We start from the raw sequence: 15,301 nt of genomic DNA, 5'->3' as shown, positions 1-15,301 counted from the left end.
ATCAGAATCCGTGATGACATAATCACATGCCCTCGGTCCGAGAACGCCGCTCACGGTTGAGCAAGGACCAAGGTTCTCAAGGAATCTTCTCATCGTCCGCAAGCCAGTTGAACCGAATTCAACAAATCCAGAGTTTTCATTTCACCTTGCCGAAACGTAAATGCCAACAAAAAGTCCAGCCGGCTCCATACTTCCAAAATCTATCAGAATATTTGGTCAGGAATCAGGAATCATATATTCAGTCGAAGCCGGTCTGTTCTCCTTCCCTTACCACCTTCGAACGTTTATAAGGTCGAGATGGTTTCCAGTAACGGTTCGCTCTTTTTGCCAATCATTTTTTTCTTCACTACATGGCTTCCCACAGTTCATGTCCTCCTGCTGATGACCGCGACGAAACGACACCTCTTCTGATCAACGCCTGTAACGCTGAAGCGCAAAGTCCTTCCAGGCGTGTCACTCCGCTACCAAAAGCGCAAATCGCTGCCTTGTGTCTTGTCCGACTTGTAGACCCTATCGCGTTTACCCAAATTTTTCCATACATTAATGAGTTCATCGCCTTCCTACATGTGACAGACGATCCATCGCAAATTGGATATTTCAGTGGTCTGGTAGTGAGTCAGGTTTGCTCGAGGAATTTTCCGTGGCTCACATATACATATTACCTAGGAGTCCACTTTTGCAGTCTCACAACTTCTGTTCATTTATCATTGGGCTAGACTTTCAGGTTTGTATAGAGCGCAATCTTCTGCACTGATGTAGACTGATGTTACTCTCATATGTCCCCAGATATAATTGGACGACGCCCTGTTATAATGACAGGAACACTTGGCGTTGCTCTTTCTACGATGTATTTTGGCGTTTCGAGTTCCATCGTCGACCTTTTGATAAGTCGGTGTATAGGTGAGCTTTGTTCGCCCTTAATACACTTGTCACAACTGAGATCTTATTTAGCTGGAGTCTTCGCTGGAACTGCTTCTGTAGTGCATACGGTGTTGGGCGAAATCACAGGCGAGGAATCTAGATCACGGTGTACTCCTTCCTCACTTCCGCTTCTTACCCGTTTTCATAATAGACTCCACGAATCAAGCTGCGGCTTTTCCGCTATATGGGTAAGAGGATCGATCTCCTCCAACCGTGGCCATTACTTAAAATTCCTCGATCATCATAGTCTCGTCTGGCCTATCGGTTCGATTATTGGGTACTAGTATTCTCTTCAGATTTTGAAATGCTTGTCTCATCGGTCCTTATCTAGGCCTCTGATTGGCGGCTCGTTTTCAAGTCCAGCAAGCCAGTTTAGCATTTTCAAACAGACAATTTTCGACCGACATCCTTACTTCCTACCATGCTTTGTCGCGGGTCTTCTGTCAATAGTTGGATTTACGCTGGCGTATTTTTGCTTAGGAGAAGTGAGGATTTGCGTTGCTTCTTTGGAATTTGCTAATTTCAGCCCCAAAGACTTTGTCCACAAAACGACGATTCAGCGCAGAAAAAGATTACGATCACATATGTTGCACTTCTGAACACAACACGGACTGCCATGACGATATACCGGTTTCCCCGAGCGCAAGAGAGTTGCTTTCATTTCCTATCATTCGTGCCTTGAGTTTGAGTGGCTTTGCGCTCGAAGCAAACGGAACGTCATTCGGTGTTCTATACGTCCTCTTCTGCTACTCTCCTATACAAAGTGGCGGTCTTGCATTTCCTGTGAGGAAGTTGTTACGAAATGCCCTATCTTTCATACTAATGGTCGCCGACATAGCCTTCGACAATAGGCTACTCCTTAGCCTTCGCGGGAGTCATTGCTGGCTCCGTGCAAGTCTTTCTTATGCCCTTCCTTCTCAGACGTATCGAGGCTGCAAAGATCTATAACCTATCGATAGCTGCTTGGCCAGTCACATTTTTGTTTCTTCCCACTCTTAATATGATCGCCAGATATGGGCTGGACGAAAGTACAGGGCAACTTGGGAGCCGTTCCCATTCAGCTCTCTGGGTCGGAATCGTAATTGTGCTGGTTCTTAGTCGTGTAGGCGGAATCGCATATTCGTCAGTGTTCATCCCCTCGTTCCGATGCTGCATTTGATACCCTTACAGTGCGAGCATGATTCTAATCAGAAACAATGTCCCGAAGCCCTCGTATTTGGGTTCCGCTAATGGGCTTGTCCAATCATCTATGTGCTTTTCACGCTGCGTTAGCGCAGCTTTCGCTAGGTTAGTGGCTATCTGATGTACCTCTGTCCGCGTATCTAATGCGACTTCAAATGGAAATCCTTTTGGACTATCATTAGCTCCGTGTTCGCATTTTCTGACAAGTACAACGTCTTGGGAGGTTACTTTTGGGCTCTATTGCATGCATCAATTGCATTAATCGGATGCTCTTTGGCTCGTGATATCACACGAAACAGTAAAAATATGCTCACAGAGGCCTGAGTCAGCCACCGAATATTTTAGCCAGAATATGCAGTTGATTGTAAAATGACACATAACATGAACATCATGGCAGATATCGATACAACTAAGTGGCAAGGCTTCACCTAAAACTGCGATTCTTCCTACAACACTGGGTCAAGGCCCGAAGTTCGAATTCAGCAACATTCTAGAGATAATGATATTACAACCATAATTTATCCACATTTGTACCACGGAGTCATAGGTAACATGAAAACTGAGGCGCCGAAGGTTTCCAGCCCACTATGAAATATTAACCTGATTTTGTATGAAGATCAAGATAGACAGCTTACCACAGTTCCAACAATCGAGAAGGTGGAAAGGATCACTAAATGGAAGAGACCATTCACAAAACGCACATTTTTCATCACGAAAATAATCACTCACTACTTGTTCTTGATCTCCAGTAATTGTTGATAGTTTGACCCCCAAAATGAGACTATGAACAAACATAAGTCAACTCGTGGATTGAAAACCTTCGACACTGACTTTCGTGGTTTGGTTCATAAACATCAGCTTCGTTCTGGAGTCAGAAATAATCAGCAACCCTATGCATCGAAGCATACAGAAAACATGATTACTTGATATGCAGCGTCCGGTGTAATACGTCGAAGATTATCTATGGATGCGCTAGCTTGAGTATACGCTGTCTTCTTATCTTCTTTTGTTGCGTTCCAATTCCACGATGACACAGCGGTAACATGGTAAAGGCTGGATCTCCACGCCTCAGTGACGCTTGTGGTATTGTCACCAGGATACGAAGATGGAGCAGTCACGAGAATGATAATCCGTGGAGTGATAACAGTAGTGTTTAGGAGCCCTTCGACCAATTCAGCTTGAGATTCAGCTGTGGCAAAATTGGCTTTGGGGATGAGGCGGGAGACGAGAGCAAGGCTGACACCAGTAATCTGTGAATAAGATAAACCTGTAAACATTCGAACTCTTCTCATAGAGAGGATGCGGTCGAACAAGGAAGAGATCGATCGCTTTGATGATTGGAGATGAAACCTACCGCAACGTTCTCTGCCGCGAACCAATTAAAGAAAGTTCCCCAGCTTTCAAAACTGGTTGATATAAGTTGAGCCCCTGCAACTTGATCCGATTGCAGCTTCTGCCCAAATTCGATTAAGGGGTTCATGGACTTCGCTGCTTCAGCAGGGCCTAGTATCGGGTTGATGTATATGGCGACATTTGTAGTAGCGATTCCACCCCAGCCATCTTCTGCCCACTGCAGGGCGTTCGCTGTCATTGTGTTCCATAACTCGCGCGTTATAGTCGTGTCAGTGGTGGAGTCAAACGTGACCATCACAACTTGAAGAGTAACTCGAGGAGATGCTAGCACTGTACTCTCCAGTACAACGCCAAATGTACCTCCTCCTCCTACGGATACAAGTTTGAGTTGGCAATACCGCAGGTGAAATGAAACGAGAGTGAGTACCTCCTCGCAGCGCAAAGAATAAATCCTGATTCTGACAGGCATTAGCTACCCTATACTGGCCGTCGGGAGTCACCACCTTGAATTGCAACTACAAGAAAGTGCTCAAAGCAAGTCCGCGATCATTTCACGTCGAGCTTACCGCCCGGTCCACGCCTATGTTTCAGTCAAATCAGTCAATGTTGACTTGGAATGCATAGTTTCTGTAACGCTTACCCAAACCCATTGTGTTTGACAACATGCCATGACCACCTCCCTGTCAGGAAAAAAATGAGTAGAAGCACGTGTAGGCTTTGAAACTTTCTTTTGCTAACCTGAAGCCAACCACCAACAGCGCCTACAGTTTTGTCACTGCCTGATGTCAAGGTTCAAATTCGATCCGATGTTTTCTGCTCTCACTTGAAACAGGCTTACCTCCCACCAAAGTGATGTTTTGGCTTTCGGCGAAAGAGTAAGCGTCTTGCCACTGCACCCCGGCCTGTATAATGAACCAAATATGTGGATGAAATGAGATGATAGGAGATGTGCGGAAAGAATTTACACTAACCCCGAGAGTAACACCCGCACTAGGTGTTGAGCACCCTTCGGGAACGAAGTCTGGTTCATATGAAATCTAGGTCTCTTTCAGAACGACTCCAAGCGGTTGCGTTTTATTTGAGGACACGTACATTTCTTAGATTGTGCGTCTATGTCCGTCTGAGTGTAAGATCCATCCGGTCACGAATATGAGAGGCAATGCAAGCTTACCCAAAGCGCTAGAGAACGAGGGGCACTGCTACGGCCTTTGTAATCGTGCTGTACGCAGGTATTCGTATATGTCGCTGAGGTCCGAAGAACAAGTAATACTCACTCCGGTATTCTTGATCACTAGCGGTACCTGGAGACGTTTAGAGAAGTCAAACGCTGCGCGAACATCGTCTTCAGATTGCACATCGATCTAAAGCGGGTATCAGATCCGATGGGTATGTGGTGGTCAAAAAAGGAACGGACGAAGTAAGGCGGAATACTGCCCAACAAACATTCCCTTGGTGGTATAACGGGTGTAAGATCGAGAGTATTGGTGTAGTCGAGGAGGCACTGTGCTCCCGTCGTTTGACATGTTTCCCATTGCGGAACTACGTAGGCACCGGGGGTGTTGGTACGAAACCCTACACCCTGTTTAGGCATGGAAGAAGGGGTTTGGAGCTGATAGATCGTTACCTTCGTCAAGGTACTCAGTTTGAACCTGAGAACAATTTCCTGTATGTGTGACGTTGGACGGGACGCACGGCAGTACCAAAGGCGTGCCCCTAAAGAGGCGACCACCGACAGAAGAGTTAAGAGCAGAATATTCCGAGGCCAAGAAGAGAGCCTGCGTGAATGCACAGGTGAAGGGCGCCAAAAGGCAGAGGAGTAAATCATGTTGACGTGGCATTTGGTGGTGGTTATGGCGGGGGCTAAGGAAGAATCATCGATCTGTCTTTTCAAGGCTCCTTAAATACTGAGTATCACCCCTCCCGGAATCGTCAACATTCGGAGATGGGAGCTGTGGGCTCTTGGATGGGGCAGTCACACACACATGGCAAATTCCGTCTCTCGCCGTTGGGCGCGGAGGAAGATGAAATCAGGATTCCCGCGGATTCGCAGCATCGTGGATTTGGGCAGGTAAGAATTGATAGGTTTTGTTTGAAAAACTGTGGCGAGACAGCTCTGGACATTGGATAGCTTAGAATAGCTCGGAAAGTATAGGCGCAATACTATGTCTGTTATTTTGAAGCGCCTGCGATATATTTAACCGAGTCAACGGTTGTTTCGAAGTACGAAACCAAATACTGCAAAGGACGTCAGAATCAGTGGGCTTCTAGTTGTTGTCCGTGTATGTCCATAAGGAAGTTTGAATTCTCCCTGAAGTTTCGTCTACTTATTTGTGTATTATCACCTCATTCAAATTTGCGGAGGGAGGTGGAGAAACAAGTGAAAATCTCAGGATCGGTTTGGGCAGGGGGCAGTTGAAGTTGAAATCTAGAGCGCCAAATGGAGCGCCTGTGCCCGTTTACCAGACATACCTTTTTTCAGAGAAACACAAAATATCGGGCGTCCAACGTTCAACGATCAATCAGTTGTTTTAGTGATCCTCAGCGATTGACCCACCGGTATGAGATCCACCGGTACCAGTTTGAATTTTCCTCCTCCTTCTACTATTCTAAGCTTTAGAACTTTATCTTACATTTATCTCTTTCTCCAAGCTCTTTTATGAATCCGTGATCGGACACGCCTTGGGAAACTCGAGGCTCTAGCAGTGTCAAAAATTGAGAAGGCAATTCTGTCCATATAAGAGTCCAGGCTTCCGTGAATCTCTACTTTGAACCCGCTTCGTCCGCGATTTCATCATTTTTCGGACCCGGACTGCTTTAGAAATCGCAAAGAAATCGTGCCAACAAAAGCTGACAATTACATAGAAGATTAGCGGATGATAAATCGAAGAGAACGTTTGAGCGCAGATCGTTTTGGACAGTGCCCCACAATTTGTACCTCAATAGTCGTTTTTTGACGTTATCACCTATTACTTATTTGATACTGCGCGCGTCAAAAGTCGGGTCGTCCCGCTGTCCACGCGCTTGAAGTTTCAATTTTTCTTGCCGTTGTTTACAAAGTCCCCGTATCCTTGAAACACCGGACTCGCCATGTCCCGTTGCGCTACGGTGGTACTGCACCCGCCGTGATAGCTTGTCATTCATCGCACGCCGGGTCCAAGGAGATATTTAGTCGTGTATTGCGACTGTGACGATCATAATTTACCATTATTAGATATCTAAAGTTTCGACCCGGCGCCAGGTTCTCCTAATGAATACAGTGCGTCCAACTCAGCCTTAAATTTCTTATACGCATCTTTCCTTTTGATCTTGAAAGTCGGGGTGAGTGTTCCATCTTCAACTGAGAAGGGATCGAGACTCAGGTGGATTCGCTTCAGGGTCTCGAATCTATGATAAGAGAAAATATTAGTCACCACAGATAAAAGGCTCCAAGTACTCCAACTCACCCTTTCAATCCTCCCTTCTTTGCTTCTTTATCGAGGATATTCACAAATTCTTTGACCACTTCCGGTTGCTTGCAAGCTTCACCCAAGGACTTTACATCATCCGGTGTCACTTTGCTACTAGAAAGGCGAGAAGCGATGGCGGAGAGGTGCAATGGATCCGGAATGACAACGCCCACTAGGTAAGACTGTAATGAGTCACCATGCACAAACAGCTGAGCGACCGCCGCAGATGAGCTGTAGGTGTTTTCAATCTTCTCTACGGCAACATATTCTCCTTGAGCTAGTTTCATGATGTTCTAGATGTCGCATATCCTCCTTGAGTAGCTCTTCCGACAAATTCAACTATGAAAGAGCGCACTTTAACTCGGTCAATGATTCTGACCCGACCAAAGTCATCGATCTCTGCAACGTCTCCTGTGTGCAGCCAACCTTCCTCGTCAACAGCCTCCTGTGTATTTTTCTCGTCTATAACCTGCAGATTCAGTAACATGTGACAACCGAATGTCCGGCCTCACCTTTGTGGTACTTCTTCATAATATTTTCACCTCGCGCACAAAGTTCCCCGCGAGGTCGAGGCTTGTCTTCTGACGTATAGTTCATACTAGGCACGTCGATCAACTTGATCTCAGTTACCGCCTGTGGAGGACCAACGGTGCCACTGGCCGAAGGGTCGAAAGGCCAACATTTAGTGCAAGTACCGCAATTTTCCGTCATTCCATATCCTTCGAGAAGGTGTCAGCGTCGAGCAACATACAAATTGACGACTACAAAGCCTACCTTCAAGCACATCACATGCAAGAGCAATTTTGAGGAAATCGAGGACTTCACCATGGATGGGGGCAGAACCGCAAGTAACAAGGACCAAGTTACCACCTAAGACGGCCTGGATTTTACGGAACACCAGTTTATCCCAGAAGAAGTGAGTATTGTCCCCTGTCGCGTGTAATTTTTCCATCTTGGCCTGGATCGCCTTTCGGAATAGTGCTCCTTTGAATCCTGGGACGTCACCAGCAAGCATGGCTGCTTGATACACACGATTCAACACACGGGGAACAGAAGGGAATAAACTGGGCTTGAGGATTTGACAGTCTTCAATGAGTCGCAAAGGATCACCACTGAAATATCCGATCTTTGCACCAGTAGATATCGTTGCTAGTTCGGTAATTCGCTACGAGAAATATCTCGGTCAGCCAAGTCCAGGCGATGAAGACTGAATGGATCCACTTCATAGATGTGAGCAAGCGGCAGGTAGGACATTGTTGAACCTTCATCAGGAAGATTCAAACCGTACAGATTTGCTTGAACAGACAAAGCAAGCATGCCATGCGTCAACATCGCGCCTGAAGATACGAAATGTCACTCCAATGCTGAGAAGGGGAAATGCAAGACACACCTTTCGGGTTACTAGTTGTTCCCTGACAGAACGAGTGTCCAGTCATATTCGCAGCTTGAAGCACAGAGAACTCACTGATGTATAACAAATAGACACCAATTGGTCTGGAGTAGCCGGGATAGGTTCTATTAAGTTTGCTTCGCCAATGGCTTCGACTATCGCGGATTGAGTACAGAGAGAATATGAGCACGAGTTATATACTTACATTCCTTCATGTCCATTACATGGACGCCAACAGACCAACCCCATTGTGTAAGAATAGTTCTCGTCTCTGCTGTGAAGTCGTCCATGGACACAACTGCTTTCAGCATCGGAATTTTCGGCTTGAGTTTGAGGAGTGTAGGGATGTGGTCTGCGCTGGTAAACACAGAGGTGACATGAGAGTGGTTGATTCTAAACGCAACGTCGCAAGAACATATGAATAAGGGAACGATGTTGAAGAGCAGAGATGAAATTACATATATTCTGACACGGAACGTTTAATATTTGCAGCGGAAGATACGGCGCAAACTCACCTACAGCATCCTTCCCGAGTGTATCGTATATACTTACATCTACCTTTCCATAGGTAGCAATAGCAAGATCGACAATCTGCCACTCTGTAATAGCTACTTGAGCACTGAAGGGATAGTATTGATATACGCAAGATACGCACCAGGTCTGTTCATAGCCCAGATTCCGACTGTTTCTAATTCTCCGGCGCCCCCAAGCTTCCCGGTCTTAAAGAGTAAAGAGAGGGCGCTGCCTACGCACCGCCGGCGATGGTCGACCTGACCCCAAGTTTGCCATTCGTAATACGGTGCGTACTTTACAGGATTCGTTGAAATAAGCGGTCTACGGCCGAGAAACGGCGCGTCTTTGCCGACGCGCATACCACTATCATATATCTCCGTGATAGTGGTAAGTGCATTGGGTGTATTCCTGGTCAACAAGCCCCAAACTCCTAATTGAAGCATGGATATTCATATGCAGTTGGCAGGAAAAGGCTTCATTTGACATACCATTCCGGTAATGACCTGAAGAGTATTGTTAATGAGTAAAAACCGACCGAACGCTAGCATCTCCGTACCAGTTTGTCCTGGTTTCTTCGTTCCAGGGACCTCCACACCTTGCTTGGTGAAAGGAATTGTCTCTGGATATCCCTCAATATGGTCACGAACGAGAGGCATGATGGTAGATGAGAAGAAAGAAGGGCCCGGGTAGTATTTACAAAGTTGCGCCGCAAGCTTAGTGACGCGCCGTTCGAAATTTTGACATGTGAATACATAGGTAGATGCATTTCTTCAGATTTCTTCCTCTACCCGACTCCGGTGAACAATTCCACCGCGAAATTCAAGCTTATTATGTTTAAATTTCGGAAACTGGTCATCTGTTCGTCGTAATCCTCATCGCGGTCCGGGATTTTTATCAGGCGTTGTGACTGATAAGTGATTCAGATACCTGGCAGGGCCCACTACCAGTCAGTGCACTACATATGTACATACAAGATGGCTGATGAGTAGTAGTAAGAGGTAGTAAACACAATATGTAACCTGTAGCCATTCTGTACTACAGCTAGGCTTCGCTGTCAGGGACCACACCTTGGTTAGTGGGCTAATGTACTTGAATTACATAGATAGAAAAAGAGCTAGCAAGAATCTTACACTTACACGATGCCACGGACTAAGGAAAATTATGTTGAAAGATATTGTGAATGGATAGAATGATGACGATCCATTTGAGATAGCATTTGAGGGTACTAGTAGACTAGGAAGAGATGAATAGACAATGACAATAGCCCATACAGGCACGTCGCATTCGCCAGGTTCGTCGGTTGTCGATCATCGATGTCTGATTTTTTGTGTGCTATGGACTGCTATGGATTTCTGTTTTGTGGGATTTTCGTCAAAGAAAAGGTATACATAGTTGCTGAAGCCCATTATCGGAAAGTGGAAGTCGTCGATATGGGTGGCAGCTGTAGCAGTGACTTCGTCGCGTCCCACATGAAGGCAGGAACCCATAGTCTGATTATCCGAATTCAGGTGCCAGGTTGCGTTGATTAGAGAAGTTATGAATGATTGGACGTTCGAGAGATATAGAGGGAGGTGGAGGGGGAGGAATACGGAGGAAGGTGAGGGAATGCGCGGGGATAGGTGAATAAAGGGGTGACAGGAGATGACGGAGAGCCTAAATTGTCAAAAACCTAGCGTTTAAGCCAACAATATCGGACGTTTGAACCATCGAAGCATTGTCCGAGAGATACAGATACAAGCGATAAAGGTAGATATACAGATTCAATGTCCGCGATATTTTACAGGAAGATTATGTCCAGGATTATGTTGTCCGAGATGCTTCATTTCTGATTAGGAGGGTAGTTATGCGGAGGTTGGTCGTAGGAAGGTTGGTAGCCTTGCTGGAATCCATTTAAGGGGATATGGCCTTGCATATGGCCAAAGTTTTGTTGAGGATTCTGATATGCGATAGGTGGTTCCCATTGACTGCAACGATAGACCTAAACGACGATACGAACACGACAAAATTGAATAACGTACCCAGGACCCATAGGCGCTGCCCAGTTACATATACCACACTTCCAAATATGTTTCGTGTTCATAGGTATGAGCGGGATGAAGAATAACTCGAACCAGGTCCTGCTCTTTGCGGAGAATACAGAAGCTATGATTATGAGTTGATTCAGGTTGATCGAGTTCTGACATGTAATATGAGCACGAACCATTATTACACTTGGGGCATAAGTGAGCTGTTTGCTCGTTGCCATCTGGTTTCACTTTGGTGGGACAACCGACTATTGTAGTTTGTTCAAAAACTTAGTAACAATCGGCAATTTTGCACCTACAAATCAGAGGAAGAAAGACTGTTGTCAAACAATCAGAACACCTAATTTGACAGTGGATGAGTAAAGAACTCACAAAACATGATAGCTTGAAGATGAGAGTCAGTGAGCAAGATGAGATTGCGCAGCAAAGAATCCCTTGGCTGAGCTTGTTCGTATGTAATCTTTCCCATACGTCATTTGGCTCTTGCTCTTATTTGACTGGAAAGTTCACTCACAATCGAAGCCGCATATAGTCTATACAAGTTTATCGTGCGTGCTTTACGGTGACAAAGATTCAGGGGAGTTCGCCCTTCATTAGCGCCGCCGCACGGCCCCACTCATTGCCGATAGATTAGTTAGTTGATACAAGTTTGGTTTGACTTCTTCAACAGCTTCCACCATGTACTCACAATCCTCAGGATACGGAAACCCTTATCAAAACCAACATCAACATCATGGATCTATCCACAGCACACATAGTTCCCGTTATTCCCGTCCAGAAGGATATGGCTATCAAGCAGCGCCCCCTCCTGGCACAGACCCCACGCTCTGGGCGTATTTCACTGGAGTCGACACGGATCGGTCTGGATCAATTACCGCGAATGAGTTGCAGCAGGCTCTTGTCAATGGTGCGCTCTATGCTTGTTCCTCTTTAACGTAAAAATCTCATGATTCTACAGGAAACTGGACGAGTATGTTGAATCGTGAGATCATGGTGTTCTTTACTTAACGAACTATACTATAAAGAATTCGATCTTGACACTGTGAAGATGCTAATGTCGACATTTGTATGTCAAGATTATTCCCTTGTCCCCTGCCACTCAACGTTTTACTAGGATGTCGACCGCAGTGGAACAATAAACTACAACGGTAGTAGATATGATCCATCTTACACAATTCCTTGTACTCATCGTCCTTAGAATTTGCTGGTCTTTGGAAATATATACAGGATTGGCAAAATGTCTTTCGACATTTCGACCGAGACCATTCAGGGACTATCGAGGGCTATGAACTCTCAGAGGCTTTGAGAAGTTTTGGTTACAATTTATCACCGGACCTCCTCCGTATGATTGAACAGAAATATGGTACATGGTCCATGTCTCCAAATATTTCTTCTTCTCGTCCAGTACTGATCCTATGACCAAGCTTCTGCCCCGATCTCTGGGTATGGTCCGCCCCCGGGAATCACCTTCGATCGATTTGTGCGCGCTTGCGTAGTCGTGAAGACGCTTACAGAATCATTCCAGAGGTATGCACTCCATCCGTTTACTCGATGCATATTTTCACCAGTGGACTATCTATAGGGCTGATGTAAACCGCACTGGATATGTCCAGTTCAGTTATGAACAATTCATGTCGGCGAGTAGTCAATTTTTCTTATTCTAAACTCGGCTGAACGGAACAACCAACAGATTGTCTTAAGCGCTCCTTGAATGATTCAAGTTATGAACCGATAGTCATGTATCAATAAACTCAATTATCTGTGTCCTCTTGTAATTAGTGAAGAACCTAACCACTATTTTATGCTGATATTGATTTAACAAATGGAAACGGTGGTTGGATGTAACAGGATATACTTACTCATCCATGGTAAAGTGACGTCCGTTAACATTACGATTTCAGTGAAATACTAAAGAATTTCTGAAGATGTCCGCCATCATGTATGCTACTCATTATAAGCAGGGAGTCTCTCAGAGGAATCTCCAGAATTCCTCCTTGTCAACTCGGCATTTTCTTGCTTCAGGAGTTCCACCCGCCGTCTCAAGTCCGTCACTTCCTCTCTGGCCGCCAAAGCTAGGTCATTCGCCTCCGATTCCGACAAACGACGCGTGGACCTTTGACTCCTAGAATCGCTCACGGGGATGTCATATGTCTGCTTCAGCCCTTCCTTCTCCTTCCACGCAGATGGACCCGGTGAGTCGTGCAATGTAGAGCCCCCTTTGACCGTCGAGTAACCGTCTTTCTCGGTGGTACCCTTAGTGCTGTCGCTAGAGCTATATGGGCTCTGCGATCCAGCCTTCGAGCTACTGGCGCTGGCATTGCCAACACGGTAATCTCGAAAATCCTTTTCTGGAACTGGTATCAAGTTAATTGTCGAGGTAGCGTTTCTGGATTTTTCTCCAGGTGTTTTTCCAGAAGAAATATTCGAAACGACAGGCGTGTTCCCGACACCGGGTACACTTCGCGGAATCGGTGCGTCGTGCATGTTATCAGTCACATCATCGACATTGTGCACTTGCCAAAACTGCGGCTGAGATGGGCGAGGTGATAAATCAGCGCCAACAGTAGAGCTACGTTCGTGAATAAGACTTTGCTCTTCGGCTTTTCGTGCAGTTGTTTTCCAAGCGTAGGCTTCGCCGTCTATCAACGGTACGTTATGCATGATCAAAGGGGTTCAGAGCTGCAGAAAGCAACAATACACATACTCAAGGTTGACATGGGGTCTATCTCTATCTTCACGTTGGGTCTGTTTCTCGACGACCGTCTTCTCCACCAGAAGAACGCAAGGATAGCTAGGACAATAATACCTGCAATGACTCCGCCGGCAATAGCACCAGCATGGCTTGTGCCAGTGCCAGAGGTGACTTGGCTGGAATTATGCCCGTCATGCTGAGACGATTGCGAGTGGGTCGATTGCGGCGACTTTGAATGAGAAGTGGAAGTGGAAGAGCCATTGTCATCGTCGTCATCGTCGTCGTCTGAGTCATCATCATCGCGCGTCCGCTGCCAGCTTTGTCGCCTGAATAACGATTGGCCAAGTGAAGGGGGAACTGTACGTGAAGGTGAGGGAGACATGAGTGTCGGACATAAACGGCAACAAAAGGTGTGCGGTTCCAATAACAGACTTCAACAATTGCGGTCTGATTTTCACATAGATTTGGACATGCGTTCCGAGGCTGGAAGGTGGAGGCGGAAAATTGGATCACTATCCGAATAATATAAATACCAACTAGTAAAGTTGCATTTAATGCGAGTGTTCTTTCGCCTACTCAGAAACAACTTACGCTTTCCGCCCGACGAAAGTCAATCATCGTCAAGGTTCACAGTACCAGACAGTACCCTACAGTACCACAACCCAAGGGCGTTTGTGCGGTGTTAGGCGGATACCGGTGCCGAGATTATATTTGATCAACAGTCCTCAATGGCAAGGCAACGATTTCAGCAGGCTCCGGGAAGTTTCACCAGAACAATGTCCGGAATATGTATATAGCATACTTAAGAACCCAAAATCAAGCAAATCCTTGTCTAAAATATAGCATAGCATACATTGACTCCAGATCTTCTGGAATAGCATACTTTGGCAGCAATCTGGATATGGCTGAGCCAGAATTCAAAATTACTTCGAAGCCTGAGTCTAGTCTGAGTGCAAGGAATAAATGTAGGTTTCGGTGACATATCTAAGTACAATCAGGCTGAGAAGTTCAAACATTGCATTCACATGTGAGCCTCCTTCGTCCGGCTCGGAGGGAGCCTTCGACCCCTTCCCCAAGGATGGTTTACATATGGTGCTCGCTTTTAAATTCTAGTTACAGGAGGTTTGTCGGTGCTGGCGCACCTCCATACTAAGTAGTTTGTCCTGGCAGCATCCGCATATATCCGCAGGCAATCCGACTCCATGGGAGTTTGGTGAAACCCTCTAGCCGATATTCAACTGTGCATATGACTGACCATCCTGCCTACTCCAGTATGCTCGGTAAGTATCTGACTCAGGCTGCTGGTTGACTATTATTTCATGCCAGCCGTTTAACAGAATGGAGACAGATTTCTATAAACGCAACGAAAATCGGCAAATGCAAGGATGGGCTGTTGAAGACTGAGCAATCCATACACGATGGAAGCGGATGCCGAAGAAGTATGAAGTTAGGAGAAACAGGAAATCGAGTTGTCCATTGTCAAGACTAATGTCCCGTGGATTGATGCGCTGCCGGAGGAAATATGATATCAACAATTCAGGGAGAACGATGAGCGGCAAGACGAATGGCTGCAGCCGGACAAATCGTAGGCAGTAAAGCCATCACTAGCCATCGCTGAATCTGCATCTACATGATATACGATAGATAGAAGATATCACAAACTGAGGATCGGAAGGCATATGAATCTGTCATTGGACACGGTCAACTGATTGGCAGTGTGAATCTTAGTGAGCCTTGAACGGCCTCGGGCAGTTGGAATTTTCGATCCTACGGTGAATTG

At 46.0% G+C, this 15,301-nt stretch overlaps 6 protein-coding genes across 6 annotated transcripts; 2 read left to right on the top strand and 4 right to left on the bottom strand.

The window, feature by feature from the left end:
* Positions 1 to 350: 350 nt before the first annotated feature.
* C8R40DRAFT_1215630 (major facilitator superfamily domain-containing protein) lies at positions 351 to 2,558 on the top strand (the record flags this gene model as incomplete). The annotated part of the gene is made up of 11 exons (XM_046233229.1): positions 351 to 611; positions 667 to 724; positions 787 to 900; positions 952 to 1,008; positions 1,073 to 1,109; positions 1,169 to 1,198; positions 1,253 to 1,406; positions 1,456 to 1,704; positions 1,760 to 2,043; positions 2,092 to 2,208; positions 2,286 to 2,558. 11 exons carry the CDS (start codon positions 351 to 353, stop codon positions 2,425 to 2,427), a joined length of 1,503 nt encoding a protein of 500 aa, XP_046080772.1. The 3' UTR covers positions 2,428 to 2,558.
* An 86-nt stretch (positions 2,559 to 2,644) lies between these two features.
* Positions 2,645 to 5,294, bottom strand: C8R40DRAFT_1058818 (uncharacterized protein; the record flags this gene model as incomplete). The annotated part of the gene is made up of 17 exons (XM_046225219.1): positions 2,645 to 2,688; positions 2,739 to 2,773; positions 2,833 to 2,884; positions 2,935 to 2,968; positions 3,027 to 3,353; positions 3,458 to 3,825; positions 3,884 to 3,971; positions 4,023 to 4,036; positions 4,097 to 4,136; positions 4,195 to 4,235; positions 4,295 to 4,358; positions 4,428 to 4,493; positions 4,549 to 4,566; positions 4,628 to 4,675; positions 4,731 to 4,817; positions 4,871 to 5,028; positions 5,081 to 5,294. 17 exons carry the CDS (start codon positions 5,292 to 5,294, stop codon positions 2,645 to 2,647), a joined length of 1,698 nt encoding a protein of 565 aa, XP_046080771.1.
* A 1,100-nt stretch (positions 5,295 to 6,394) lies between these two features.
* On the bottom strand, positions 6,395 to 9,510 carry C8R40DRAFT_1129305 (long-chain-fatty-acid-CoA ligase). Its single transcript, XM_046229130.1, has 14 exons — positions 9,362 to 9,510; positions 9,294 to 9,308; positions 8,948 to 9,235; positions 8,808 to 8,891; positions 8,751 to 8,757; positions 8,498 to 8,685; positions 8,368 to 8,447; positions 8,293 to 8,314; positions 8,124 to 8,239; positions 7,677 to 8,067; positions 7,415 to 7,621; positions 7,258 to 7,364; positions 6,900 to 7,195; positions 6,395 to 6,840 (listed from the first exon to the last, which is right to left on the bottom strand). Exons 1-14 carry the CDS (start codon positions 9,459 to 9,461, stop codon positions 6,672 to 6,674), a joined length of 2,070 nt encoding a protein of 689 aa, XP_046080770.1. The 5' UTR covers positions 9,462 to 9,510; the 3' UTR covers positions 6,395 to 6,671.
* A 969-nt stretch (positions 9,511 to 10,479) lies between these two features.
* Positions 10,480 to 11,413, bottom strand: C8R40DRAFT_716952 (uncharacterized protein). The gene is made up of 6 exons (XM_046235967.1): positions 11,344 to 11,413; positions 11,202 to 11,289; positions 11,129 to 11,146; positions 11,006 to 11,077; positions 10,824 to 10,947; positions 10,480 to 10,769 (listed from the first exon to the last, which is right to left on the bottom strand). Exons 2-6 carry the CDS (start codon positions 11,206 to 11,208, stop codon positions 10,625 to 10,627), a joined length of 366 nt encoding a protein of 121 aa, XP_046080769.1. The 5' UTR covers positions 11,209 to 11,289; positions 11,344 to 11,413; the 3' UTR covers positions 10,480 to 10,624.
* Positions 11,414 to 11,507: 94 nt separating this feature from the next.
* C8R40DRAFT_1215596 (EF-hand) lies at positions 11,508 to 12,657 on the top strand (the record flags this gene model as incomplete). Its single annotated transcript, XM_046233228.1, has 7 exons — positions 11,508 to 11,736; positions 11,855 to 11,895; positions 11,944 to 11,977; positions 12,028 to 12,192; positions 12,254 to 12,356; positions 12,412 to 12,466; positions 12,520 to 12,657. 7 exons carry the CDS (start codon positions 11,508 to 11,510, stop codon positions 12,538 to 12,540), a joined length of 648 nt encoding a protein of 215 aa, XP_046080768.1. The 3' UTR covers positions 12,541 to 12,657.
* A 116-nt stretch (positions 12,658 to 12,773) lies between these two features.
* On the bottom strand, positions 12,774 to 13,903 carry C8R40DRAFT_1176383 (uncharacterized protein; the record flags this gene model as incomplete). Its single annotated transcript, XM_046232502.1, has 2 exons — positions 12,774 to 13,468; positions 13,534 to 13,903. 2 exons carry the CDS (start codon positions 13,901 to 13,903, stop codon positions 12,774 to 12,776), a joined length of 1,065 nt encoding a protein of 354 aa, XP_046080767.1.
* Between the last annotated feature and the right edge of the window lie 1,398 nt (positions 13,904 to 15,301).

Source organism: Lentinula edodes (genome assembly GCF_021015755.1).
Source record: "Lentinula edodes strain Le(Bin) 0899 ss11 chromosome Unknown C8R40scaffold_52, whole genome shotgun sequence".
Classification (NCBI taxonomy): domain Eukaryota; kingdom Fungi; phylum Basidiomycota; class Agaricomycetes; order Agaricales; family Omphalotaceae; genus Lentinula; species Lentinula edodes.
Note: the sequence above shows the minus strand (reverse complement) of the source record. Positions and strands in the feature narration are given on the sequence as shown.